The 27593-nt window shown below is 38.8% G+C and overlaps 1 protein-coding gene across 1 annotated transcript in view; it reads left to right on the forward strand.

Annotated features, from left to right (window-relative positions):
* The first annotated feature begins 410 nt into the window (after positions 1 to 410).
* The window catches only part of MYRIP (myosin VIIA and Rab interacting protein), a 207506-nt gene continuing 180323 nt past the window's right edge, over positions 411 to 27593 (forward strand). Inside the window, exons 1-2 of the mRNA XM_058831882.1 lie at positions 411 to 649; positions 14461 to 14610. Coding sequence (XP_058687865.1) covers positions 14501 to 14610 — 110 coding nt within the window. The 5' untranslated portion in view covers positions 411 to 649; positions 14461 to 14500. The remainder of the gene's footprint in view (positions 650 to 14460; positions 14611 to 27593) is intronic.

Consider the following 27593-nt stretch of genomic DNA (forward strand, 5'->3'; position numbering starts at 1 on the left):
GGCTCAGACAGGCAGCACCTGTGCCTCTCCCTGCCAGCTGGGGCTTAGGTGGCTGTCGGGCCGCAGGTGTCCCCTCTGGCCAGGGGTGTGACGGCGGCGGGCGGCCCCGGGGCACATGCCGTGCCGGCGGCAGCCCTGTCCGTGCCTGTCGGGGGCGCAGCTGTAGGGATGGATGCGCACCGGGGAGCGCGGAGGTGCGCGCAGCTCCCGCCCCTGCCGGGCGCGCCGCCCCCGCCCCCGCCCGGCCCCTTCCCGGCGATTGGCGGCAGCGCCCGGGCAGGTGCCGGAGCGCGGCGGGAGCTGCCGCCGCCGGCACCGCAGCAGCACTCGGTGGCGCGTCCGGCGGGGCGGGGAGGGCTGAAGGCGGCAGCGACAGCGACAGCACTAGCGGCGGCGGCGGCAGAAGCAGCAGCAGCAGCAGCAGGAGGAGGCAGAGGAGACAGCGGCACTCGCCTTGTGCCGGCCGGCGCGGAGCGGGAGCGGGGCACCTGTACCCGGCGGCTCCGCGCAGCTGGTGGCCGGGGGCCGGCGTGGGGCGGCCGCAGACCCCGCCGTGCATGAGCGACGGGGCGCAGCCGCCGGCTCTGCCCGTGCCTCAGCGCCAGGCACTTCCCTGCCACTGAGGTGCAGCCCTCGCACTTGGCCGGGGGTGAGTACGGCCGGGGCCGGGCCCGGGGCGGGCTGAGGGCCCCCCTGCCGCGGCAGGACGGGGCTGGCCGGCGCTGTGGGACGGGCTGCGGCAGGGCCGAGGTGCGGGGCCGCAGAGCCCGTGGGGGGCGGCCGGGCTCGGGCAGGGGGGGCCCGCGGCGCCGGGGGAGGGTCGGGCGGGGCCGGGTGTCGGGGTGTGCTGCTGGCCGAGGGGCCGCCGCCCTCCGCGGCGTTCGGGGGCGAGGCGGGCCGCTCCTCCGCGGCAGCGCGGCATTAGGCTGTGCTTTAATTACCGGACAGATGTCTGAGCAGCTTCGTGGTGTTCTGCTGACCGCGTGGCTCTTGGAGCGCTGTCACTGCAGTGCATCATCATCGTCGTTATCATTGGAGTGTGTTACTCTTGATCAACTTCCCCGGGAGCCCGGGGAGCGTTTCAGCGTGGCGCTGCCGCTGTCCCCGTTTCATGGGAGCATCCCGCCACGCTGCGCTTGTAATTTATGCCTCAGACAGAAGCAGCGTGCGTTTTCCTAGTATCAAGGTCAGTTTATCGTAACTGCTGAGGAAAATACCATATGGCTCAGACTGACTTTTCTTAGGGAATCTAATTAAGTAGGAGCCTGTGTTATGCTGGGATTTGTGTTATGTTTCAGGCAAGCGTAACTGAATTAGATTGTAAAATGCCTTATAGCGTGTGTTTGTCCCTCCTCAAGCATGTTTGTGGGGACATTAACTGTAACTAGCAATCTATTTTGGCAAATTAAGCTTTTTGCTTTATACCTACCGTTTTACCATTCCCTGCATTTCTGAAAATGTGGGTAGCTGACTTGCTATGGAGCCAGGAGTTTATTAGAATAGGCAGAGAAAAGATTTTAGCAATAAAGGTTTTACTGATTCCTCTCGTAAGCCTTTTCTGGAAGGCTAGAGAGAGAGAGAACGGAGGGATAGTTAGTCTAGTTCTCATATTACCAGACATCTTTCTGATTTTGATGGACCTGTCATCAAACTGGACAGTTGTCTTTTTTTTTTTTTATAATATATATTGCTTATTTATGATGATAGCTGTTCTCCGTAAATTGCATTGGGACCACTGACTAAGCCCCTGCTGTTAAATGTCAAACAGTAGTGTTTGCTCCTTTAGGAAGTGAGCAGAGCTGTGTAAAAAGCAGAAGATGATGTATCTTGTACGTAGCCCTCAGGCTACTGCCTTACCCATCATTACTCAGGTACAGGATTGTATCAGAGCATATTTACTGATGCCTTATGCCCAAGCACCTAAAAAGGTACTTGGCTCTTGTGTAGCCTTCCTGGGGAGTTTGTCAGGAAATTTAGTACAATGCAATTAGAAATGGGGGAGTATTTTCAATACCTGTTATATGTTAATTGCCGGTTGAGAATGCATGCAAGTCAGTTCCACACTGGTTACCCTCACGGGGCTGAGACATACTTAGAGCACTACACCCTGTGACAGGATTTGTCTCTTGGACCTTCTGTCTGTTCAAATGACACAATATTGTCCTTTCAGGCAGGGTGGTGCTTTTTTGTCTTCATCTGTACCAGTGCTGTCTGGATCTAGAAAACTGAGTTAGAGCACTCATTTATTTTCCTGAGCTGGTTTTTTGCTTCCACAGTAACCTGATGAATACATCTGAGTGCACTACATAGAGTTATCCAAGTGTATGAACACAGTAGGAATTCACCTTTCTCACTTCATACTTGCAGTAAACAGAACACTTGAACAGCTTGTATTTAAATAAAGGGGGAAAAAAAAGTCCCCTAAGTATGCATGGGTGATGATGAAGAAAGGCTGTATGTACCAAGCGCACTATTGTTCATAAACAGTACATTGGTATGAAAATGCAACTCCTTTGTATTGCTGCCAACATTAACATGCCCTATTGTTATAAGACTGGAAACTGTGGTTTGGCAGTGTAAACCACCTTAACTTGCCCTTGGAAAGCTGGACAAGTTGAAAGAAACTAGCTGAATGTAATTCCATGAAAACCACAGGGACAGCTTTTCTCATTGAGAAAACCCATTGAATTGTTTCAGCGGATTAATGCTGCCTTCCTGTGGAATGCTTTATTCACCTTCCTTTTGGATTCAGGTAGGTTATTTTTTTAGATAGATTCTTAGAGATATTATTATCTTAGAGATAATAAAGGCTTCTGGCTTACTTGTGAACCACTGACAGCCAGAGACAGCTCCAAGTTTCTTATACTCAGAGATTTATAGCAGCTTACTTTCAGAAGAAGCTTTTAGGGCTTAAGGGATGAGGAAGATGACTGCTATATTTTGGTGTGAAGCACTCCACACTATTCCTCAATTTACCAAAGAAATTTCACCTTTATGATAATATCAGGCATTTTTACAGAAAGGCTAAATACAGTGTAATTTGATAAGATTTCAAGCAGTGGTATAGTTTTGCACATCTCTTTGTGAGTTGGTCAAAGATGCCTGTATCTGAAATTTTGTGAATTTACAGAAACCCAAGAGGAAAACCTCCCATACATGTCTGATATACCAGTAAGTTCTGTCACTCATGGTAGGCTAGTGATTATTATGTGGCTGCCTTTTAGCTTTCAGTTAAAACATGATATGCTTTTTTTTTTTTTTTAAACAGTCTTGTGCAAAAATGGCATGCTGTATTTTTTAAAGCTTAATTTTCTGTAAATAAACATTATGCTTGGGATTCTGTGTCCTGAAAATACATAAATAAAGTACACTGTAGTGGAAAGCCGTTTAATGAATCACCTTAGCAGCTTTATCATAGATAAAGAGGGTATAAAGACTGCAGTGGCTTGACTGGTCAAAAGCTAATATCAGCATTATTGCAATGATGGTAGATTTTTAGATCTTATGCATACTATTCAGGGAATAGAAGCACAATGAATTTCTGGGCCAATATGCATTAAATTTCAACAGCACAGCAATATATATATATATATATATATATATATAAATAATACTTTTTAAAGAGTGTTCGACTTGCAAAACACCTCATCTAACAAGTTTTTACTGACCAATTAGCCCCTGAACTGAGTAAAAGAAACAAAATCTCTTGTTAATTTTAATTACTTTTATGCTACCTTTTAATCCATTGATGATTGGAAAAGGAAGAATGAATATTGGAGTTTGGTATTCAGATTATTGGAGCTATTAGTATCTACTGGTTGTTTGAAGATATAAAGCATCACCTCATAAAATTAAATACACATTCTTCAAGGCAAAGTATACCTCCAGCTAAAACATCACCCACTGGGTGGAGCTGACTACTGTGGAGATTAGTCTTGATGAGACACATTCAATGGCGTTGTCTCCATGGGGTCATGGTAATCAGTTGTTTTCTTGAGTTTTGCTGGCATTGACTGGCAGGCAGGAGGGCAACTCTAGCTGGTCCTCTTTCTGAATACCCAAGCTCAGGTTCTGCTGTGCAGCAGTTTCAAGAAGCTCCTTCTGGACTCTTCCTTGCACAATGTGCTGCTTATTGATGGAGAAGAATAAATGGGGCAGCCGTAGTTTCTGGATAAAGTCTATTTAAAGGGTGCTGAGGTAATTTTCTGTAGAAAGTGAAATGTAGTATCTTCATGTGATAGCAATCTGAAGTGTAAAGTCTCATTCAAAGGCTATTAAAGTTCATGGCATTCCCACTGTCTTTAATGAGTCTTGAAGCTAGGTGACATCTTAAAATCATTGATGTTTTTTCATAACAAAGCAATCCCTTCCTCAGCACCCTCCACCTGCCTCTGCAGGATAATAGGTGGTTCTGCTGTTGTAAACCAGCTTTGTGCTCTTGGAGGAGGACAGTATGTAATCTGTAGTTTTCCTTCTTGAGAGCAAAGAAGACAAAATATGTTTTTAACTCATGGAATAAACTTTCTGTACTGCTCTTATGATGAGTTTTATCTCTTCTGAAATTAATACAACAGCTTCTTTGCTTATTAGGCACTACTTATGGGACAGAAACTGGTTTTAATGGGGTTTTCTTCTGCCCCTTTGAGATGTATGAACAGGATTTTGTGTCCCCGGGTAATCAAAAAAGAAAAGTGCTGGCTTGTGCCATTATGATTAATTGCTACAGTGTGGATAGGCAGTGTATGATTTAAGTGCTGTTGACAGAGATGCAACTAGCCCTGACCTGAAATACCTCAAATTTCAGAGGTGTAGGTACATTTTAGAGATGTACCTATTTCTCCAACCATTATTAATCTCACAAGAAATTGATTCCTTTTTTTTCCCCCCTTATGAGAACTGATCATTTTGCCCCTCAGAGATCATCCCCAGGAGTGCTTGGTGTACCTTTCTAGAAGTTATCTCAGCACTTGCATCTAGCTGTCATAAGTGCTTTGATATTTGTTTGACAGACCATGACTTGGATTCAAGTTAAATCACAGTGCATGAATTGGAGCGCCATCAGGTTTCAAAAACAATTGAAAGAGCTTTGGAGAGGATTAAAAAAGGTGATTTTTTCACTATCTCAGCTGTTCTTGATCTTAAAGTCAGCGACAAAAATTGTCCATGTGTTGATCGCTGCAAGCACAGAAACCATGAATTGAGTCCCAAATGAGAAGAAAGCAGTTTGCCTCCAGAGGAGGAGAAATCTGATTATTCTGTCTCCCGCTTTTTTCTAATGTTTAATAATGAGGTTTCATATTCCTGCTCCAAGGTAGTATCACAGGTCAAAATGAGGCAAATAATTTGAAATATTGTGGACTTGGGTTCCACACAATTAAGTGAGGAGCCCTAGTTAGTTCATAAAGGTGGTGACTTAACTTGATTATGCTATTCAAATAATAAGTTCTGTGGGACTCAAAAAGGTGTCTGTGCTAGCTAGCTGGATGATTTCCTGCACCTGTAAGAGGATGAACTGGTTCTGTAGTTTAAACTAAAGGAGCTGTGACACTGCTCCAGTTTGGATCCAAATATCAGTGAAGCAGCAGTCAAAACCTGACACTGAAGTTGGCCCTTGAACTCCAGAAAGTGACTGACCATGTATTATGCTTGAATATAAACATTCTTTATTTGTATAAAGTTACAATACAGAACTTCAGATTTGTGTTTATTGATCGAGGCTCAGGTTTTATCTCCATGTTGTGCAGTGTCAATATGAAAAAAATCAGCTGAACACTGGTCCAAAGCAGAGTCTCTTCTGAGCACACTGTGGAGTAGGTCCAAGTGTCAACAAACGAATCCATTAACTCCCCTACCTGACAGATTAACCCAGCTCCTTTGGTTTTCAGAGGCTTTCTACAGCTCTAGCTCTTTTACTCTTGTTTTATGCCACTTGACAAATGGTTATCTAAACAAACCAAAAACCACCTGCTGCTGAAACCCTGTTTACAGTGCACAGGGCATACGTTGTGTGTCAGCTAAACACAGCTCGTCACAAAGTCTCTGAAATGGGACATGTGGCTTTGTGTATGTCACTTCATTGTTGTATATCTCAATGATTCTTGCTTCTTTGAGGAGAAATCGGGGTTAAGAGCATTTTGCAGATGCCACAGTGAATGTGGAAGGCACAGTCTTAGGAATTTATTTTAGCTTTTTATTTTGTTAATTTACTTGCTAATCTGTAAAATTCAGTAATTTGCAGTGGGGTTTCCTGTCAGTGGTTTGAATTAACAGTGATTTACTATATTAAATTTGTTTTCACATCTGGCAGCACTAGAGAATACTGCCTCATTGTGGCAACTGCTGTTGGAAGCATTTTCTTAGCTCTAAAAATAGAACTTTTGTCCTTCTTCTAGTCCTGCAGGAAGATTCTTTCAGTGAAAGCTTAGTTCTTGGATAAATCTTTAATTATATATTCATGGGTGGTATTTCACAAGAGGGATGAGGGATATCAATTAGTGCAACAGATGTAGGAAAACAAATGCATTTTACTGTGTAGGATATTTTAAGTATGTCCATGGTATCCTTGCATATTGTTTGTACTTCGTTATGGATGTTTTGGTAGCAGTATACAATCCACGCTTAATTGTTCACTTTTGTAGTTTGCATGGATTAATCACAATATGGCTGTGAAGTTATGATGAGTTTCTTAATTTATCATAACTCTTTTTCCTCTATTATTGAAATGCAGAATTAAGTGCAGATGCAAAATTTTTAGTGTTTCCACTGTTTGACTTTTTACAAAAGCTTCACCTTTTCTCTCAGTGTTTGGGTTTTTTTTATTTCCATATTAATGATGTTAATAACTCAGATGAGAAGCCTTATCACCACTTAACTCAATAGTGATGCTTTGGCATTTTGAACTTGAAAAACTTATCTTAGTGGACCTATTTTTTTGGTTAGTTTATTGAATGTTACCTGTAGGAGGCTCCTCTCTAGTTGCTCTAACAAATAGTGACTGTGGTGGTACAGGGGAAGGCATTAACTTCCATACACATACTTGTCATGTGCTGCTCCACAGCTTGCATGGTAGGGGACTTTCTGTTTCTTTCAGTTGCTTCAGGTCAGACAGAAAAACAGGATGCTGGTACCTGAAATAGGGATCTATCTGCACAATAATATCCATAATGGGTTAAGTTGGAAGGGATTATCTGGTCCAACCTTCCTGCTCAAGCTGGGCCATCCTAGAGCACATGGCACAGGATTGCATCCAGGTTTTTTCTGAGTGTTCCTGGTGAGGGAGACACCTGCTCTAGTGTGCAGTCACCTGCTTGAAGAAGCTCTTCCTCATGTTTAGGTGGAACTTCCTGTGCCTTAGTTTTTGCCCTTTGCCCATTGTCCTATTGTTTGGCACCACCGAGAAGAGCCTTGAAACATCCTCTTGGCACCCTCCCCTTCAGATCCTTCCAGGCATTGATGAAGGCTCCTCTCAGTTGTTCTCCACAAGGAGGGAGATAAGTAATTGAGCCTTCCCAGACTTAATATGGCATTGAACCTGAGTTTTTCGGGGTGTCAGTACTAGAACTGCTATTTATGTGTATTCACACTGGTAAAGTGAGTGCTCACTTCTCTGCCTGCCTCTTGAATGAGACAGAAGCCCAGAAATTCTTTGAAGGAACCAAGAAGTAGTCACTGTGTTTTTCATCTCCTTTCTATCCATGTGGCTCATTTGAGGGCTATTGATTGTGAAATACTGGGACTAGAGGTGTCTCAGGAGAAGGTTCGGCATGTGTAGTCCAGCACAAGTGAGTGAATGTATTTTTGCAGTCCCTCACTCTTGAGCTAATGCTGAGGAGAGACGTAGGAGTACAAATGAGCTTTTTGTTTAGTATTCTCTTCATGCTGCCTCAACCTTAGCAAATGCAGTGTGAAGCCTGATTTGACAGGTATGTTCTGTTTTGTGTTTTGATGCAAAGGTGGAAAAGGTATAACTCAGTTCAGTGGCTGCTGCTGTCTCTGTGCAGGGAGTCTGGGCACATAGAATTAAGCTCTGAGCCCCACTTTGCAGGTTAGGCATTCAAAGGGAAGCCCCCACAGTCTTGTGCTTACAGATGTTCAAATTTCTGATTGTGTTGGACCCTAGGATCAGTTGCATTCCCGAAGTGCACATGCTGGCTTTCTTGCTGGCCTCTGATGATTCACTCCTGAGTTGGTTGACAGTCCATTACAGTAATGAGCTGAATTTCATGCTTTAGATTGAAGGCACATGGAGAAGAGGCAAATCATCCAAGATACAATTGTGTGTCAGCACATTACTGCTCCAATTTTGTCTTTTTCTCCAAGCTGTCTTCTTTGTTTCTAGAAGAGTGATAGTCAGTCTCACAGTCAGAATACTGTCAGACCCATCATCTTTACGCACTCTTCCGTAAGACAGTTACTACTAAATAGAGAAAATAGAGCTGAACATGAGTTACCTAAATTCAGCATAAACAATGGAAGAGACTGAAGTAAAATGAGAATATACACTAACTAAAAACCCACTTGCATATAAAATACGTGTAATCAGTATATGCCAGATAACCTATGGTCTTTAGCAGCTGCAGGACAAATTTTTGATAAGACTTTACTCTTGTTTTACCAGTGAGAAGATTATTCTGGTCCATCAATTTAGCTATTGTATCACATTTTGAATTCCAAATGGGATTTGTACTTGTGTATCAGTTGTAGGCCTGATACATAAGTATAAAATGGTCATCAGTTATTATATAGATTCTCTTTTTAATATGACCTTTTTTGTGAACCATTAGAGATAGATGACAGAAATTAGGTCCTAGAGCTCAATCTTTAGTCTTTTCTAATTTTTTTTCTATTTAAATAAAATGGGTTTTATTTTTTTTAGAAAATAAAAAATGTATTTTATATGCCGTGTTCTGCCTTTAGGATAGTGCTATCCTTAGATGAGAGATGCCATCCTTTCTTGAATGGATTGTGACTTTGCTAAGATTTTTAATTCTGTGTCATGGTTTAGCCCCACAGCTCTGTACCAGTTACTAAGAAGAAAATGAACTCTATCCCAGCTGTCACCAGGACAATCTGTTATTTCTTATTCGGTACTTAAAATAACAAAAAATATAGAAGCAAGAAGAGTGTGAAACTCCTCTTTATTTCCTAAATAGCTTAAAATTTAAAAGCATACAGTACTAACCTTTGACCTGTAAGGTTTACAATTTCACCCATTATGGTATGTTCCAGCAATCTTTTAGACAAATGTACACAAAATTATTGCAATAACTCACATTAGTAAGGAACATTTCTCCCCAAAGGAACTGAATGAACTTCATGTTTTAAAACCTGCTGCTTTACCGCTTACATTCCCCAGTGAAACAAATGTAACTTTGCTCAGGAGCTTGCCAGTTCTCTGCTGCTAGCAAATCTCTCATAAAATTAGTCCAAGGCTGAAAGCAAGATCATTTTTTTTTGCTTTGGTTATAGACTGGGAAATATGTGCAGTAAAGCTCAGTTAAAATCAGTGTGGGTACAAAGAATAACATCCTCTATGAGATCTTTATGTCTCATTTAAAATGTGATACACCAGATACGAGTTCCATGTTGAAGTCAGGTGGGTATTTAATTTTTCAGTCAGAGAGGTGGCTTTTTATTTCTGATGAGTATATTTTCCCTTCTCTTATTTTGAGACATTTGTTCATTTTGAGTGTAAAGAGAAGAACACTCTGAGAAAAAAATGAATGTTTTTTACCCAAGCCTCTAGACATTCTTGGAGTTTAAAAAAGATAAACAAATTTGTGGCCAGTGTTAATTAAGCCTCACTTCAGACTTAATGATGTGCTAGCTCTAATAGAAATTACTTTGGATACTGATGTTTTTTAAATGTTGGGTTATGGCTAAAGTCTGTTTTGTTCAAGTATGTTAACATAACTCTAAGCACTATTCAGACCTTATTTTTGTCACCTTATATTTGTCAAATGAAGTGTGTGAAATTATGTAATTTATATGCTAAATATTGTGACATTTGCATTAAAAAATTATCATTATGACCTCATGTGGGCAATGTGGCAACTTCTTTTGGACAATTCAGTAAACAAAACTTTTTAAAATATGAGGGGTGGTGAAGGAGCTTTGTTGAGGACAAAGTGCTTGTCTTCCTCTTTGTCTTGGAAAGGTGATGATCTTGTAGTATGATTTAAAAAGGAAAAATGTTTACCAGTAAGATTATACAAGGACTTTCTTATGGTACTAGAAGAATTCTGGAAAGCATGCCAAGATTGAGCAGTATTATTTGGGTCCTGACAGACTGCTGAAGGAAGGAAAGATGAGCTTGTTGGTGACAGAATCAAAGATATAATTACTAGTAGGTTTCTTCTTGATTTTCTACCTGGAAGTTCTAGAAGTGGTGGAGTAGCAGAGCAGAGTGGAAAGGCTCTGGTGAAGAGTTTGATGACTTTAAAGCTGAGACTGAGCTGGGGGAAAGGTATTGTATATAAAATATTTTAATAGTAAATACCTGGATTGAAGAAATTTGTAGTCTTGGTTCCTCAGGTATTGCATTTCATCAATGCACATCAACAGCATTTTAGAGCAAAACTTAGACTGTGCTGTGGAAACCAGTGAAATCTCGATTAAAAATGTGCTCAGAAAAGGAAAAAATTATAGGATATTCTTGTTTGGAGGTCTCTTTTCCAGATACCCACAGTATATACCTCCACAAGCCTTCTCTTCTTCAGGCTAAGCAGTCCTAGTACTCCCAGCATCACTGCCTGTGAAAGATGCTGCAGTCCGTCACTGTGGCCTTAAGTATCTTTCTTGTTCTGGGGATGCCCAAACTGGACACAGGACTCCAGATACAGCCTCCCTAGTGATGACTGCTTTGCTACAGGATAAAATCAAGAAGTCTGTGTCGTACAATATTCAACGTGACCACTTGTATAATTAACTTTATAATGTGGTTCTTTGTCAGGCAGAGAATCTGTCTTAACTATTAGTTGAAACTTAGCCCAAAACCCTTTTTTAAAATTTTTTATTTCCCCACCCTCCCAGTAATGCTAATGATCTGCTGAGACTCCAAGTCTAAACAGCTTAGCTGTCATATGGGTGAGCAGGAAATGCACTACTTGCCCTTGTTTCTTGTCTTGATGCCCTTGTCTGTGTTAAAATTCAGAAGCGTTGCTTGCAGTTCTTGAAAAACATTTCATTTGCTTGTTTTTCTTTATGCTGGGGTTTGGTTTTGTTTTTAAGGTTAAACTCAAGAAATGTTTTAAGTGTGGAAGTTTTAATTAGACTTTAAAATAGACTGTAAGAAGTGTTAGGATTAAGAGTATTTCTCAAGCAATACCCAATCGTGTCTTGTAAGCCTAGGCTTTTCTGTTACAGTGTTTTAATTTGTTGAGCATAAATTTTCCAGGGAGTGATACTATTCCTTGTAAAGTCTGTGAGATCTTAGATTTTTGTACCCAGTTTGAGATTTACCAGAGAAGGCAATCATCTGAACAGCCTCATGGAAGTTATTTTAATTGAGGTCTGAAGTTATTTTAGGCTGAGAAGCTATTTTGTGTGTTTTAAGCTTGTTTTAAGTGTAACTTGTTACATTTCCTCTAGAGGACTTGCCATTGTGTATTTCCAAAATGCATAATCTGAATCTACCACAGAAAGGACATTTGAGAATTGTTTATAAATATTTATAAACTGCTGTGATACTCCCAGATCAGAGGTGATTTAGTAATGTGATGAAAAATTATTTCCTGGGAAAACACACAGACTCCCTTAGAGGTTAATGTAATATTGGAATGCAAACTGAGAATACCACAGAGAGCTAAACCACATGAAAGTCAAAAGTTAAAGCTGCTTGTGATTTTAAAACATATATACTTCAAATTAAGTCTTTGCCAACCCCAGACAATCAGAGGTGGTGGGGCTGTCCATTTATTCCCAAATTTAAGGGTAAATTTCCCCCTTCTAATACATGGTCACAATCAGCACTGGCAGCTGAATCAAAGGGATAATTTTTTTACTGATGAACCACTTTGCACGTTTGAAAAAGCATTACTGATTTTTACACCATTTCCAAAAGGATTTTGATGAAGACCTGAAGGGAGAACTTTTTATGAAAATGTTGCTGTTGTTGACTTGATGCTCAAGATACTAGGAGATCAAAGATGAAATTCCAGTTACCTTCATCATCTTGTGCCTTGGAAGACTGCAGCCCTAGCATGAAGGTGTCTCTACTGGCTCCAGGAGTTGCTTAAAAATGTTTTATTTCCTTTTACTGTATATCCTGTATTTTCCTCTTAAGTGTATGTGTGTGATTACTTGGAGAAGTCCTGCTTGCTTCCTTCCCCATGGATGTGGCTCTCCTGTAGTGAAGCCGTTCCATGCTTTTAGGAAGGCAGAGGTGCCTCTGCACTCAAGTGTGGGAAGAGCTGAGCAGATATCCCAAAACCTGAAGGGAAGGATGTGTCCCTTCATGCTCTGTCTTTGAGCTGCAACCCAAGTGTTGCCTCAGGAAACCCTTATTCAGCTTTTATTTTCTTTACCAGCGCTCAGTGAGCTTTTGGTATATGGACCGTAGGTGAAAGGACAGAGGAAAATCTTAATATTCCAGTGAAAATTTTGAGAAGATTTAGGCATGTATGGCATTGAAAAAAAACATCTTGGCAGTTGTTCCTCACTATGTTTTAGCCAACCTTTAATTTTAACATATATTATTGGTCTTGCAAGTGAGATTGATGAAGACTACATACAGGCCTTTGTTTCTTTGGTACTTTTCTTCTACAAAAATTAGGGTAATTTTTCTTAAAAGTACATTTTCATAGCCTTTATTAAAAACTCATTTTCATCTTCCTTAGCAGATTCAGAGTCAAGCCAGGACCTTTTCTTTTTAGCTGTATGGTAAGCATGTATCTTATTGGAGGGATCTTGTCATCTTAATTTCACCTAACCTTGGATACCATCTGCTTGGTTTTGGTGAGGTGTTGTTTCCTTGCGCAAGGAGTTTAGAATAAATTTCATGAATAGCCTAACAAAACCAGAAAAAATAAGCAGTGCCCTCCTTCTGTGTGTGTGTGTTTTTCTTGTTTGAAGAACAGTAATCAGATGATTTTAAGAAGGTAAATATTGTACTTAAAAATAACCCCACCAAACTAACAAAAAAACCCCTCAAACCTAAACAAAACCCAACCAACCAAGAAATGTTTAGAAAATAAAGCTGGTTTCCACCCCCCGGCCCCACCATGGTTCTACTTGCCAGAGTACTTGGCACACTTAATTTTGTGCTGTAGCAGTGTTCCTTAGAGGTGGGGCTTTTTTTGAGCCAGAACCAGCTTAGATGCTTCACATAGCCTCATTCACTTGCCTCTCACCATGGATGAAAAGGCAGTAATAGTTGCCTCTTGTATACAGTGTAGGAACTATAGTGTGTTCATGGTTATTATATACATTGCTGGGAGCTCATAACAGAGATGCAAAACCTCTCATGCTTCTGAAACCACAACACAATGTGGAGATGGGCACCTCTATGCTCGCCCATATAATTGCATAAATCAAATGACACAAGTTAATACTGAGAGCTGAATCTACTAGAATTCAATTAAATGAGTAAAAGTCATGAGAAAATAAATTAGAACAAATTTCATTAGTGAAACTTAATGGACCAAGCTTTAGTTCAAAATTTATAGTACCTTCAATTCACACATAATATTAACTACTACTTTTTCTCCTCCAAATATGTGAAATAATGATATAGTGGTGACATCTAAATACAGATAGTGATATCTAAATCTTTCCAACCACTCTGGGAAATGCATTTAAAATTTATAAGCTTCTTTCTTTAAAAGGTGCTTTAAAATAATTCCTGATTTCCTAGTTGGCGGTATAAAACATTTGAGTGTTACAGCAGAGTATGTTCTCTGTTCATACACAGTGGCAGGGATTGCACTGCAAACAGTTTTATAAAATCTTAAGAAATGTCTAAACCTGATTTGGCCTGACTTAGTTAAACATGTTCCTTTTTGAGAGCAATATCTCTTACTATCCCAAATAATTTATGTTTTGCATTTATATTTAAGTGGGGGGGTTATTGCTTTTGCAGTGGAACCTGCAAAATAATTCTGAAATGAATCCTTCAAGTTACATGAGGGAAGTTTAGATTGGATTTTAGAAGCAATTCCTTCGCTGACAGGGTTGTCAAACATTGGAACAGGTTGCCCAGGGAAGTGGTTGAGTTGCCATTCCTGGAGGTATTTAAAAGATGTACAGGTGCAGCACTTAGGGACATGGTTTAGTGGTGGACTTGGCAGTGCTGGGTTAATGGTTAAACTCAGTGTAAAAGGTGTTTTCCAGCCAAAAAGATTCAGCTGTTTTCTTTTCTGATGTTTATGGCAGCAACTTACTTTTTGTGCCCGAGATCTCCACATACTTGTGAAAACTATGAGTGTTTTCAATTTATTTTTCTATTTTATTTTCTGATTTCAGATATTCCTTATAGTTATTCATATCCAGGACCCAGTGTATAATGGGGAGAAAACTGGACCTTTCTGGCTTGACTGATGAAGAAGCAGAGCATGTGCTCCAGGTGGTTCAGCGAGATTTCAGCCTTCGTAAGAAAGAAGAAGAAAGGCTGAGGTAAGGATACAACAGGATTAAAAATATTGGTCTACTTTGATTATACTGAACTGGCTTTGGAGGAAAACAGAGAACGTGGCTTTTTTCTGATGTTCTGTGCATTAATAATCATTCCTGTCACAGAGGCAAGAAACATTCAAACTCCTCCACATGAATTCAATTACTGAGTAGTAATTAATTTTTGCATTTAGTCTATCCTAGATTAAACCACAGTGATGGTCTCTAAATCACCTGTATATCTCTCCTGGGTAGAGGCTAAGTAGTTTGACATAGCAAAAGCAGAAGTTTATGACAAGAGAATTTTTTGCCTGCTATAGTTGGTTCCTTTTTTTATTCAGAAATTTTGTCTACATGCAAACATCTGAAAGTGAAGAAGTTGAACCCACCTCTTTCCCCCAAAACAGTCAATGGGAGATATTATCCATTGTATTGAGATAACTTTGCTTGCAGTAGGCTGTGTACAAAATGATTGCAAGCAGAAATAATCCACAAGAAAAATGGAACTTGTTGGCAGGGTAGCCGAGGAAATTCGGTATGTGACAAGGGCACTATAGATAGAGACCTGAACCGGTCAATGCAATATTTTTCTTTCTAGTCTCAACAATATTTCCTTGAGTCGTTATGCCTGATTTTTTTATTAGCTTCTTTGAACACATTGTTATTTATTATCCAGAATGCTCTGACATCTCTATCTATGGTTGGCAAATGCACATTCTCTTACTGTGCTACTCGTATCTCAGGCATAACCATGTTTCTTTTTCATTTAGTATCAAGCTGAAGTCAACAGAGCAGGAAGATGACTGAACTCAACAGAAAACTAGGCATATATACTATGTGCAATTGAAGCTGAGAGGAATCCTGTCACACCTGGAACATTAGGAGCAAGAAATGTGTCTTGCAGCATAGGCCTAATTGAGTTTTAGCATGCTGTGCAAGTTCTTGCCTGTGTTGGTACTGCAAGCTTGCTGTAGGGAGAAAAAAACTGCATGAGGATGGCATACAAAATTTTTTTGGTTTTTTACTGTTTTTTGTACCATGGGTTGTTCTGATTACTTTAGTAATTTTTCACAACACAGCCAAGAGATTCTAGAAACAGTTTAAGGAGGATGAGTGTGTGAGCTCTCACTGGCTTTTTATACTGTGACTGGTTGTATCTTACTCTGGAGCAGGCATACCACAGCAAGGATGTGCTGGGGCATCTTGCCTGTTCTATGCAATAGATCCATAGTGGGAGGAGGAGGGGGAAGAATGCAAGGCATGAACACAGAAAATTAACCAGAAAGCCTGGATAGATGAAATTTTTGCTGGTATTTGTGTTTTGCCATTTTGTTGCTGAAGCTTTTCATGACACTTAATTTCACAAGTAGAAAACTGTTGTAAGAAGACAGCTAAAATACTGGAAAGGTAGGAGAAACACATGGATGCAACTCAGTTTATATATGAACATATATATTTCAAGTATATATAACCTTTTTCTTCTTGCAAAGTTAAGCCTTTTGCAAGTGTTAAGGTATGTTAAAGTGCTGTGAATTATGAGCTGTACTGACAAAGGAAAATTCTGAAATTCAGCTGATAGTTAAGGTATATGAATTTAAGGAGTTTTAATGACACTAAAAATTGCTGGTGAAGTTCAAAGCTTACTTCTGACTTAAAAGCTATGACTTTTTTTTTTTAAATATGGCTACTCTAGTTGGTTTTGGTTGCTTGGTTTGCAGCACAACTTTTTATCTTACTAAGTGATAGAAAATATATAAGAAAATTATATTATCTTGCTATAGATTAGATTTTTCAGCCTATAAGAAAAGAGAATAGATTTACTTTGATGTTCTTGGATCAATTGTATTTGTATTTAGAATGTTATCAGCTGGCAAAGTTTACCACGTAGTTTCACTTTAGAAGTGAAACTCTATAAGGCTTTGTAATCTTTTCTAAGATAACAAAAGCTGGCATATATATATTATGTTAGACTTTTAGACATTTAACAAATTCAAAACCAAGCTACATCTGAAAGTATGGTTTTGTATTTTTTTTTTAATTCCTGTAATTAATTTGAGGTAGCAGCATTAGATTTTAAATTGAACTGTTGAAGATTTTGCACGTGATACTTTCTTAAAATAGGGTTTCTGTGTAATTCTCCATATCATAGATAGTTTTATTTCTGTGTGCTTTTCCCCACCATGATTTAAGTAACTCTTTCACATACCTCTCTTTGTATTATTCCCATTGGTAACAATTGTTTCTAAAGATCAAGAAATACTTAAGGGAATACATGATAGATTTCCACTGTATCAGGAGAGTAATGAAAGCTAAAAAAACTGTGAGTGGTTCAACTGTGGTTGAGTTGATAACTTCAGTTTTGGTTTTCTAGTGACAGCTGAACAGTTAACTAGCATACTACAAGAAGTGAAGCTTATCTTTACTTCTAATAAATGTTTTTAAGGTGGTAAAGGGACAAATGTTTTAGAGCTAACATTCCAATGTTTTTTATAATATTGCTATTTTTGCATGTTAATTTATTTTTCCATATTCTGTAAACAAAATGACATAATGTGTGGAGAAGAGCCATACTGGTGATCTGCATTTTGTGCTGCAAAGGTGTTTTAAATTTCTCTGCAGTGAGGATTTTTTGCAGTGGTTCTCTAATTTAAGTCCTTCTCAGAACTTTATCTCCTACTGTTATCAGACAGTTTGCTCTTGTACATTTTGTGAGAAAAAATTAGTTGGCTACAACCAGTGAGATAACAATAAGATAAACGTGCTTAGTGAATAGAGTGGTTGGTTTGTTATGCCTTACTTCTTCATATCGGTTTTGTTTCTTTTTTTGCTATGGCATTCAACCTGATATGATATTAATAATATTTACTGTTCTTTGTCACTTGATCACCTATTATCTTCCTATTTTGATTAGGTGTTTGCTGTGGTCTTTGGCAGTAGTGTTATGTTTTTATTTATCCCGATGTTAGTGTAGTCACTCAGAACCATTGTGGCTAAAATTATAACACAGACTTGCAAATGGATGGGCTGAGTTTACTGTGAATCAGTTGAAGCAGATAAACAAGGCAGATCTGGTGTAACTAGGAAGGTGATTGGTTTGAGTTTCTTGATGTGTATGCTCAGGACAACCTTGTGTACATCCCTTCTCCAGGCTGTCTCTGGCCTCCTGGTACACTAAGACTCATAGAAGGTGTTTTGAGGAAGTTGACTGGACATACTAATGATTTGTTTCCTCATTTACAATTTATTAATCTTGAATCTCAGGCTGCATGCAGCTGCAGAATGTCAGCAGAGGAGAAGACTGCACAGTGTTGAGGGTTAAACATCTGATATTTTGCTGTGCATAGCATCTTTGTCATATCTGCAGTTTGGAAGGGACTGTGTCCTCTTTTTTTTAATAGTTATTTTTTTTAAAAAAAATTACAGAGGAAGCTAATAAGAGCTTCCAAGCCCAAATGCTTGTTTGTGAGGTAGGCCTTTATACATAAAGAGATGTATAAAAGTGTTTGGTGTCTTTTATTTGTTGCCTGTTTATTCAGTTTTCAAGATTGTCTAAATATGCCACTGTTTATTCTCATCCACTGTGGGCAAAATCAAATCCCCTCTGGTTTTGTTTTTACAGTTACTTCTGTATATATAAACATTGTAACCATTTGCTTTAGGTCAGGAATGCTGAGAAATCAAGGTGTGTTAAATAAGTGAAATTACAATTTCACAGAAAATATTTGATGGATCATCTTATTGTGGTAGATGTTCTTGATCTGTTATGTTTTAGCCATGTGGACAGGTTAAAAAATGGCTGTTCTGATTCTGAATTTAACATTCAGAGTGCAAAAGTTGGAAAATTAGAAGGGCAGAAGGCTTCAGGCATAGAAGGGGCTCAGTGCTGATCAGCTGTAAACAGAGCAGACTGCAAGGCAGGAGCTTTACCTGTCAGCAGCTACTTTACCTTAAGAGGCCTTGGTTGGAGTGACTTCAGCTGTCTTTCTATTGTCATTGGCAAAGAAGAGTTTCCATCACCATAGTGAATGCTGGATCAGCCCTTTGCATGCTGGTATTTTAATAGTAAAACTTGCACTGGGCGAGGATGAAAAATGCTTCTTTGCAGGCAGCATGGCTCTCTTTTGTTTAAAACACTGCTTTAATCACCTGTATTTACAAAGAAAAACTACTGACCACCTGGTGCCACATGCATATGTGAGCATAACACTTCAACAACTTAATATACTTATGTGGGGTTTGCTGGAACAGCACAGGGGAAGTGTTGAGAAATTACTGTTGCCCATAGGCAGAAACATCACCATGTCTTGCTTTGTATTGTCTTTCATAGCTGGGTTGCTCAATTTCAGCTTTGCTACCTTTATTTATACCGTCACGTTTTCAGTTGTAGTAAAGACAAATGCAGTGATTTGTGATCAATTTTCCAGAAGTGTTTTATTTGCGGAAAAAAATGAGATGTCTGTGCTCACAGGAGGGCCCTCTCTACTCTGGTTGTTCTAATTACATTTTTATCCAAAGAATGAGTGAGGGATTAGAACAGAATGTAGAACATTATGAAATGGTTTAAATTGTTTTTGCCTACATCTTTTTTGCTCCTCTTGCAGCATATTCTATTGTAGCATGAGTAGGCCTGTGAAGAGGCTTCTGAAAAAACAAGTTCTCATACCTGACAAAACCCAGAAACCAGTTTGACACTTTCTTGTCAAACTACAGTAGACTTCAGTGTTGTTACAGTATATGGCATGGGTCTTGTAGTGGATAAAATATTGAATTTCTTCCAAAGCTTGCTAATCAAAATATTGTCATTGTGAGTCATATCAAACTGGCAAAATGCCAGGACAGACATTTGGATAGCTATCTGTTGATTCTACATATTAGTTCTCGTTTCTCCTTCCTGTGGCAGGCTTGTACTAAATTCTTTAAACCAAACAAAAACCAAGCAATAAAAACCCTTCTGTCTGTCTTCCCTCTTCTCCTCGCCTTCAAGCAAAGCCATTTTATAGCTGCTCTCCTAGTGAGGAAGGAACAGGAGATTAGTCTCATTGTGTCAAGCTTCAGAGTTCTAGCAGATGAACTTGTTGATCAATACCTTATTGCTTGAAGTGATTTCATAAGGTCAGTCTTCCTGCCCTTCACTCTGATGAAGGGGAAGTCTTCCTTGTGGAAAAACCTGTGTTTTGTAGGGGAAGCCCATTACTCTGACTTCTTTTATTTTTTTATTTGAGCAGGTAGTCACTGTTCTGCTTCCTGGGTTGTCCTGACAGATACATTATCTCCCTGTGATGAAAAGATCTTAGGGCAGTTTACTTCTCTGAGAAAGCTGCTCTTTGTGATTCCCATGTTAAAACAGCTGCGCGCTTCTCCAGTGCAAGGTTCTGCTGAGCTGTCATGAGTTTAGCACTCTTATGTCTAAAATTATTTTTGGGTGCAAGGAATGATTCATCAGAATCATAGCTGCATCTAAATACATTATTTTGCTAGTGCTTTGACTTATAAAACAAGTTGAAAACATATGTAGGGCACTACAGCTCTTTCCTGGAAGTAAGGGTTTATTAACAAGATTAAGAGCAAGACATCTTTTTCTTTTATAGCTTATCACCAATTTTGTTACATCATGTTCCAAGATGCACACCTTTTTTCTAGCTCATGCAGCCTGTCAGGATATTAAGAGCTGTCAATTACTGCATCTGTATACTAGATGCTTTACACTGTTACTGATGTGGCCTCTCTCAACAGCTGTGTTTAATATTTTAACAGCTATCCCTTAGCAGCATTCTCAGGTCAGGATAAGTTGCTTATCCACAAAAAATGACTACTTGGATGAATTCTGCATGAAAGTCATAGCTACTGGTTGTTTTTGCTGCTGTCAGTAAAGGTGCACTTTAAAATGCATTTAGAAGCTGTTACTTGCTGCTAATTTCAGGAAACATTGATCCAAGTGCACTGCTTGCTATGGAATAACGCCATGTTTGGGGTTAGACAAGGAAAAAGGTATCTCAGCAATGATGCAATTGCATCATTGTGCAGTGCAGCAGCATTTTGAGTCCTTTCTGTGGTTTGCCCAGAGCTCCCTGCTTTGACACCACAGGGTCCTGGTGCAAAGGTGGTGAGTGTGTAGGTTCTGCTGACTGTGCCATTGATCACAGACTCACCTGTAAGTGAAGAAAGTGATTGCAGCTGACAAGGCAGTAGGATCTAGTTTGTGCTTTACAAGAGAGAAACCAGGCCACTGGAAAGAATCTGGCCTTTGAAGCAAAGAACTTTCATCTGTTTCAAGTTATAGATTTGGCCCCAACTTTTTTTTCTGCCTAATGATGGAGAAAATGCCAGGATACTTCCAAAGAGCAGCTTAGTTGCCTCTAAAACTAGTTTTGTACATCTTGCTTGTGCGTGCTTGTAACTATCATGGGAACCCACCATGACCAGGTTTCTTGCTATCTGAATGGGATGTAGATGCTATAGGAGAAGCACAGATGGAACTTCTCAACAAGTTCTTTCTGCCAAGTATTTGAATATAGGCAATGCCAGATGTGAGTTTTGGCTTTTTCAAAATGTACTTATGAATGCAGTTTCAACTCAGAGGAAATGTTGGTGAACCAAGCATCATCTCTTGTGTTTCTTCATGCTCAGGAAAAGGTACAAAAAAAATTTTGGGGAATATTAGAGAGACTTGTATAGAAAGAAATGTTTCCAGCTGCCTTGTTGGACAGGCCATAGACGCAGCTGAAGTACCTCCCACATTCAATGTGCCAAGCTTGCATAAGCTGTGGCTAAGTATTTAAAGGAAGCAGCATGATGTTGCAGAGATGTTATAAAACTTACTGCAGGCTTTTTTTTGTGTAATTTGGGGGTTATGACTAATCAAATTATTGGCTACAATTTAGCTAAAAGGAGTGAGTGTTCCTAGTGATAATGAATAGCTATAATGTAAAATCAATATTTAATCTCCGATGTCTTGTGTATGAAGAGTTTGAGCTGTTAAACGTGACTTGTAGTAGTAATCTTCTCTCACCTGACTGGCCCTGCAGTGTTGGAAAGGGATGTTCTTTTGCATGTGAACTTCTGTCTTTATAGTTTAGTCTACCTTAAGTGTTGGTTTCTGTTTGCATGTTATTATAGCAGTACAATTGGTAGTACTTCCAAGTTATGGCAGAATGTGTAAATAAACATGAGAAGAATGACTGCATAATGTATTTTATTCAGGATTTATTCTTCATATTAGAGTTTAGATCTTCCAAGGACATTTCCATATAATGTTCAGTAGCTTGTAAGTAGTGCCAAGTGTTACAGTTTTGGAAGAGGTGTTGTATTTAAAATGTGGGTTTTGTTTTTGGTGTTTATTTGTGACAGAATGGAATAGTTACTGTAAGTTTCTATCGCAACATGCCATAGGCCTGCCCTTGTCTGTACTAATGTGGATGGATCTGACTTAAGCTGCAGGACTTCCCATCTTCATTATACTTACCTTTGTTTCTCCAGGAAATAAGAAATATTCATCGTTATGAAGTTAGCTTATTATCAAACAAACTATGACTTTTCATTTAGATGTGGAATTTGACTTGTAATTCTTTTTTTTTTCAGAAATATGTCTTATAGAATTGTAAAAGTATGCTTTTAAGAAACATGAATGTCTCTGAAAGGAAAAGACTTCTGCTTCTGCCTACAAAGTAGTAACCATTCTTAAGAAGTATTATAATATTGCAGAGACAGGACATTTAAGGAAATTAATACTGACTTAGGTTTGCTGATATTTTTATTTCAAATATTGTCGGTGAATCAAGGGGTAGTCTTTGCTTTGTTTACTTCAAGCATTTCCATGCTCTGTGTTCTTCATAGACACTGAAATTTCTCTGGTCATTTTTTTGTGGCCAGTTCCTTTACCCCCAGTTGGGAGTAAAACCAAGAACAACTGTAGGAAACAGCACAGGAAGATGACAGAGTGGAAAAGGGCTGCTGTGAAGTTGAGTTGTCCTTGCAATTGAGCAATTGAGCAATTACTATGGAGCTGTATTCCACTGTCCATGCTTTTCATTATAAAAAGGTGCATTTTGAATTCTTCTTCATACTTCCTTTCTGAAGCCTATGAAGAACAGAAAGCATCTTGGAACCCACATGACAAATAAATTGTCTGTGTGTGGAAGGAGCACTTTGGGGAGGTAAGGGTGCTGTATTAGAGCAGGTTGGGTGTTTTGTTCACTGTGCTGAAGCTTAAGGGAGTATGTCATGAGATCTGCCTCAGCCTATTGAATCAGCAGAGGTGAACGTTAATAAGTCGCTTTGGTGAGTTTGTATTCACCTAACACCTCATCCTGCAGCTTCTCTAGTACTCTTATCTTGTGCATCTTCCTACTCACAGCTGTGCCAGGGGAATAAACTGTGCTAAAGAGGATACGACATAGTTCTTAGAAATCTGTCCTGGGTCTAGGAACCTGTGTCTTAGGAGGTCCATGGAAGGACAGCTACTTTATAAATCCCTTGTGCCAGGTTCTTCACTGTTATACCTCATTCAAAAGTGAATTACTGCAAACTAGAATCTGCGTGCTTTCCAGAAATGTCACCGTGTGTAGGTTAAGGGGAGGTCAATTTTTAGTGTTTATAATCATGTTCTGTGTTTATGGCGAGTTCCAAAGACCAACAGTCAACTTCTGTGAGGAAAGGAGCTGAGTTAAGCTGTATGTTAGAGATCATTGATCTCTGTTTCAAAAATGCCAAAATTTTCAGCATGAAGTTTTCTAAATGAAATTGGTGAACATTTTTAGCTAAAGGAAAGAGGGATATGCATGTGTGGGAGAATATACCACAGATGTCAAAACACTTTGTCGGTACTTCCAAAGTATAGCTTCAGAAATATCTTTGGAGCTACATTTTAGCTAACACATTCTGCCACTTGTTGGTTCATATTTGAAATAGAATGGATTTGCTTTTGCTACTTCTGTGAAAATAATAAAAAAAAAAAAGAGTAGTAGTAGTAGAAATTCATGGGTTTTGCTTTTATAATATTTTAGACATACAAAAATTGTCAGATCTATCTCAGCTGAGGGTATTACGCAATTTAATATACCACAAAGTTTTGCTGCAATGGGTGTTGCCTAAGTATATAATCCTACCCTATGATAAATGCAAGATAATTATAATTTACTGTTGAGGGGTACAGGAAGGAGCTTCATGTTTGCCTAAGGGAAGGAACTAACATATGGGCAGTTATTGCAGTCATACTTTTTACTGTAATTTAACTTGGGGTAAATTGTTAATCTACTGATACCTTTATTTACAGTTGGTATGTATTTGGCTCTGGGCCTGAGGCAAGAGCAAGTCTTTGAACTGGCCACCAGAGTTGTTTTTGATTGGAATGAATTATAACTGCTGTATGTATATTCTTATGTATCTTTTCCTTTATTGCTGTAATAATTTGATTCTCCTAGATATGACTTAAAGTTCTCCTGAAAGCAGTTGAACTCAAACATACTTTTTAAAGCTTTTTCCTCTATGGTACTTACTTTAACCATTCTGCTATCGTAATTCCATAAAGGAAAATAAATAAAAAAAATCCCTATAAAGCTGTTTACAACAGAATTAGTATCTTAGAGCATCATAGTAAGCCTTCATTAATGCTATTCTTCAGTGCATTAGGAAGATGCAAACCTAATGCTGGTTTATGGCAAATTACGTGTGGTTCTTGGTACGCTTTGGATTACAATTTGGCTAGTAAATATTGGAAGATGTAGACTGCAAATGATGTGGTGTTTCTGCTGCACTTTCAGCTTGAAAGGATATTCTATATTTATCTTGGTTTTGTGAAGCACATTGGAAATGGAATGAAGCACAGAAGTCAGTGTTTGTATCTCAATCTAAAGAAGACTAAATCAGGAAGCAATTAAAGAGGTGCCTGATAGAGGTGGCAGGGATTTGATTGAGATTTAACAAAAGAATCTTTAATATCTCTCTTGGCTACTGTGTAGCATTTGTCAGTGAGGATGGCTGATTATGTGGCATCTCTCTCCTTTATCCCTCTTCAGTTTTCATCAGTGCATGATGGACTTTATGGTTTTTCTCAGCACTAGGAGTGAGGGGACCATTGTATTGTGATAGAAGATCTGTCATTAAATGGGGGGAAGCTCATTAGTGCTGCCACTGTGATTCTTTGGTTTTTGTAGTTCTTGAACCTGCAGGAAGTGATGAGTTGCTTCTGTTTTGATTTTGTGGGGTTTTAATCTCCTTTACTTTCCTATTTAAGAACAAAAATAAACTTGTGTTCTAGTAGGAATGTTGAACATATGATGATTTTTAAAGGCATTTTTGGAACTGGATGTAGGCTGTCAGTTATCCTGGAGATAATCCTTTGGTAATCCTTCCGCTATGTTGGTCTCACAAAAAAATGAACCTGTCTTGTAAATTGATGTTCCTTCAGTTGATAGCAAAATGTCACCTGTGTCTCTGTCTTTTGAAAACTTCGTTTTATTGAATTGTGGACTAATACAAAAATAGCCAACTACTTGTATGGCAGGTATGGAATATCTCTTGTTAGATAGGGGACTGTAATCTAAATAATGTCACTAGTAAAGAAGCCTGCTCCATGCCATAAAATATTGTTTGACATTTCTGTATGCCTCATAAATATTGCCTGTTGTTATTTCACTGTTATATTGTTAGAAGTAGCCAAATTTAGTTTATAAAAGGGGAATTTGAATTTGTGTTTCAGGTTATCTAGATAAAAAATTAAACAAAATTTTATTGTACATTAATTAAAATTACTATGCATCTGTATTTATTTTGCTTTCATATTTTACACACCATGTTCTTGAGAACAGTTCTTCAGTGCTAACATGAAACCTAGTTAGCTAGTGTGATCTGTGAACTGAGAGAATTGTTCCATGGTGGTGAATCTGTGTAAAATTGAGTTTATGTATGTTCAAAAAGGAGCTCTTAGACAGTTTATATGTCCATCTAGGACTGGTGAATTTTCTGTGTCTCAGCAGGCAAAGTAGCCTGATCATTCTTTTCCCTTTTGCTACCCTTCTGACTTTTCATGCTTTTTCCCCATGAGCTTTAATGTTCTATTATTATTATAAAATAATAATAATATTGACTGTATAGTATTTTTCTACTAGTATAGTATATAATAGAATACTAATCAGTACAACCATACTAGCCAAGTGTGCTTTCAGATTGCCAGAGCAGGTGAGAAATTAGAGGAAGACAGCCTCTGAAATAAGAGGTTTATATCAAGTCAAACGTACATTCATGTTTGCCATTAACGCAGTCTGGACTTGCAGCTCTCCAAAGATGCCAACTTGCGACATGAAAAAACTAGTTTAGAACTTAGGATGTAGCCCAGTTTCAGAAAGGCTGGACAGAGATTGAATTTACATTCATGTGTTTGGAATAGTCTTAAACGCAGTTTCTTTTGCATGGCAGTTCTGTCAGCAAACTGTAAATGAGGATTTTCCTGACTTAGATTACATCATCTCTCTGTAAGTACCTGCTTGAAGATGTTTTTAGTGTTTTATAGTGGGTCTCAGGAGGAATAGCCTTTAAATTCTTTACATTTGCCAAAATTTAGTTTAGTTCCAGACTGGTATTATCTTGCTGCATTCTGAATAAAAATGAGAACAGAACTCAAGTATTAGTAATACAAGGGGAAATATTTTTTCTTTCTAATCAAACGAAATATTTTTCTAGGCCTTAGTAGAGTCTATGATCACCAAAAAGTGTTTTTCTGCTTGACAGTTCTCTCAAACTTCATTTGTCTTTAATCAATTGAGGAAGCAGTTCCAGGCACTCTAATGCAAATAATTTCTGCCCTCGGGTAATGTAAAAAGATGCAGCATTCCATTAATCAACTTAGGAGTCAGTTTCATAAAAGGAAGGACAGTAACTCCACCATCGCAGAAATTTACTTTGTACACTTTTCAGGAGTACACTGCTTTGACCTACATTTCTCTGGCTAAGTTGATAGCTTTGGTATTTTTTATGGTAACCTAGACTGTTTTTCAAAATTTTCCCCAGTCTCGAGTTTATAGTAGCTGAGTTAAGTAAGGTAGGTTTCAGACGTATATCAGTAATGACTCCTGCTAGGAATAGCAAGTGAGACTGCTGAGGTTCAGCAGGGTATTGAACAGGAGATTCCTGACAACAGGACTCTACATTAAAATGTTCTTTTAAGCAGTCAGTCATGGCCATACAACATCTACTTTGAATGAATTACAGCAGAGGATAATGTTTCAAGAGGAGAATGTGATGTCATCACTTTGAGCAGAAATTATGATCTTAAATATCTATCTTATCTTGATATTGCAAGCATTGCTGCTTTAGCATCAGTTATTGACATTAGCATTAATTACAATTAATGTGTTGAGTAAATCATCACATCACATAATCATCACAGTACATAATTGTAGTGTATATGAACAGGTAAGAATTTTAAAAACTGCTATGATGCTTTTATCATTCAGTGGAAAAATGTTCAAATACTGATGTTTGCTGCAGAATATTGCAGAATAATCTCAGAAATTTGCAGAACATTCCAGTCATGTATTTGATGTCTCCACATTTAACTTGCTTAATATAGTGGCATTTTCATTTGATTAGTTTGCTTCAGCATTTTACACTTTGTAATGGTGATTTGGGTTATCTAAGAAAAGGGATATTAGGAAAGAGACAGAAGAATAAAGAACATCTTTGAAGTCACTGTTATCTGGTGAAATCTGATGTTCCCTTTCTCTGCTTCTGTTCTCATGATTTGGCTGCCTCTATTGTGGTTTATGAGTTCAGCTCAGTTGGCTTTGCATGGATGAAACTCCTCTTCAGTACTATGGATTTCTTTCTTCACTCAAACAAATACTTTCGTTTTAGATAACAGCAATTAGCATGGAGGATAAGTAAAGTCAAGATCTAGTCTTTCTTTCTGAATAGTAAAAACCAAACTGTGAGGCACTACAACTCCAAGTTATGTATGTATTTAATTCTCTGCATTTTCTAGCTGCCTAATA

The sequence above is a fragment of the Poecile atricapillus genome, chromosome 2 (assembly GCF_030490865.1).
Source record: "Poecile atricapillus isolate bPoeAtr1 chromosome 2, bPoeAtr1.hap1, whole genome shotgun sequence".
NCBI lineage: Eukaryota > Metazoa > Chordata > Aves > Passeriformes > Paridae > Poecile > Poecile atricapillus.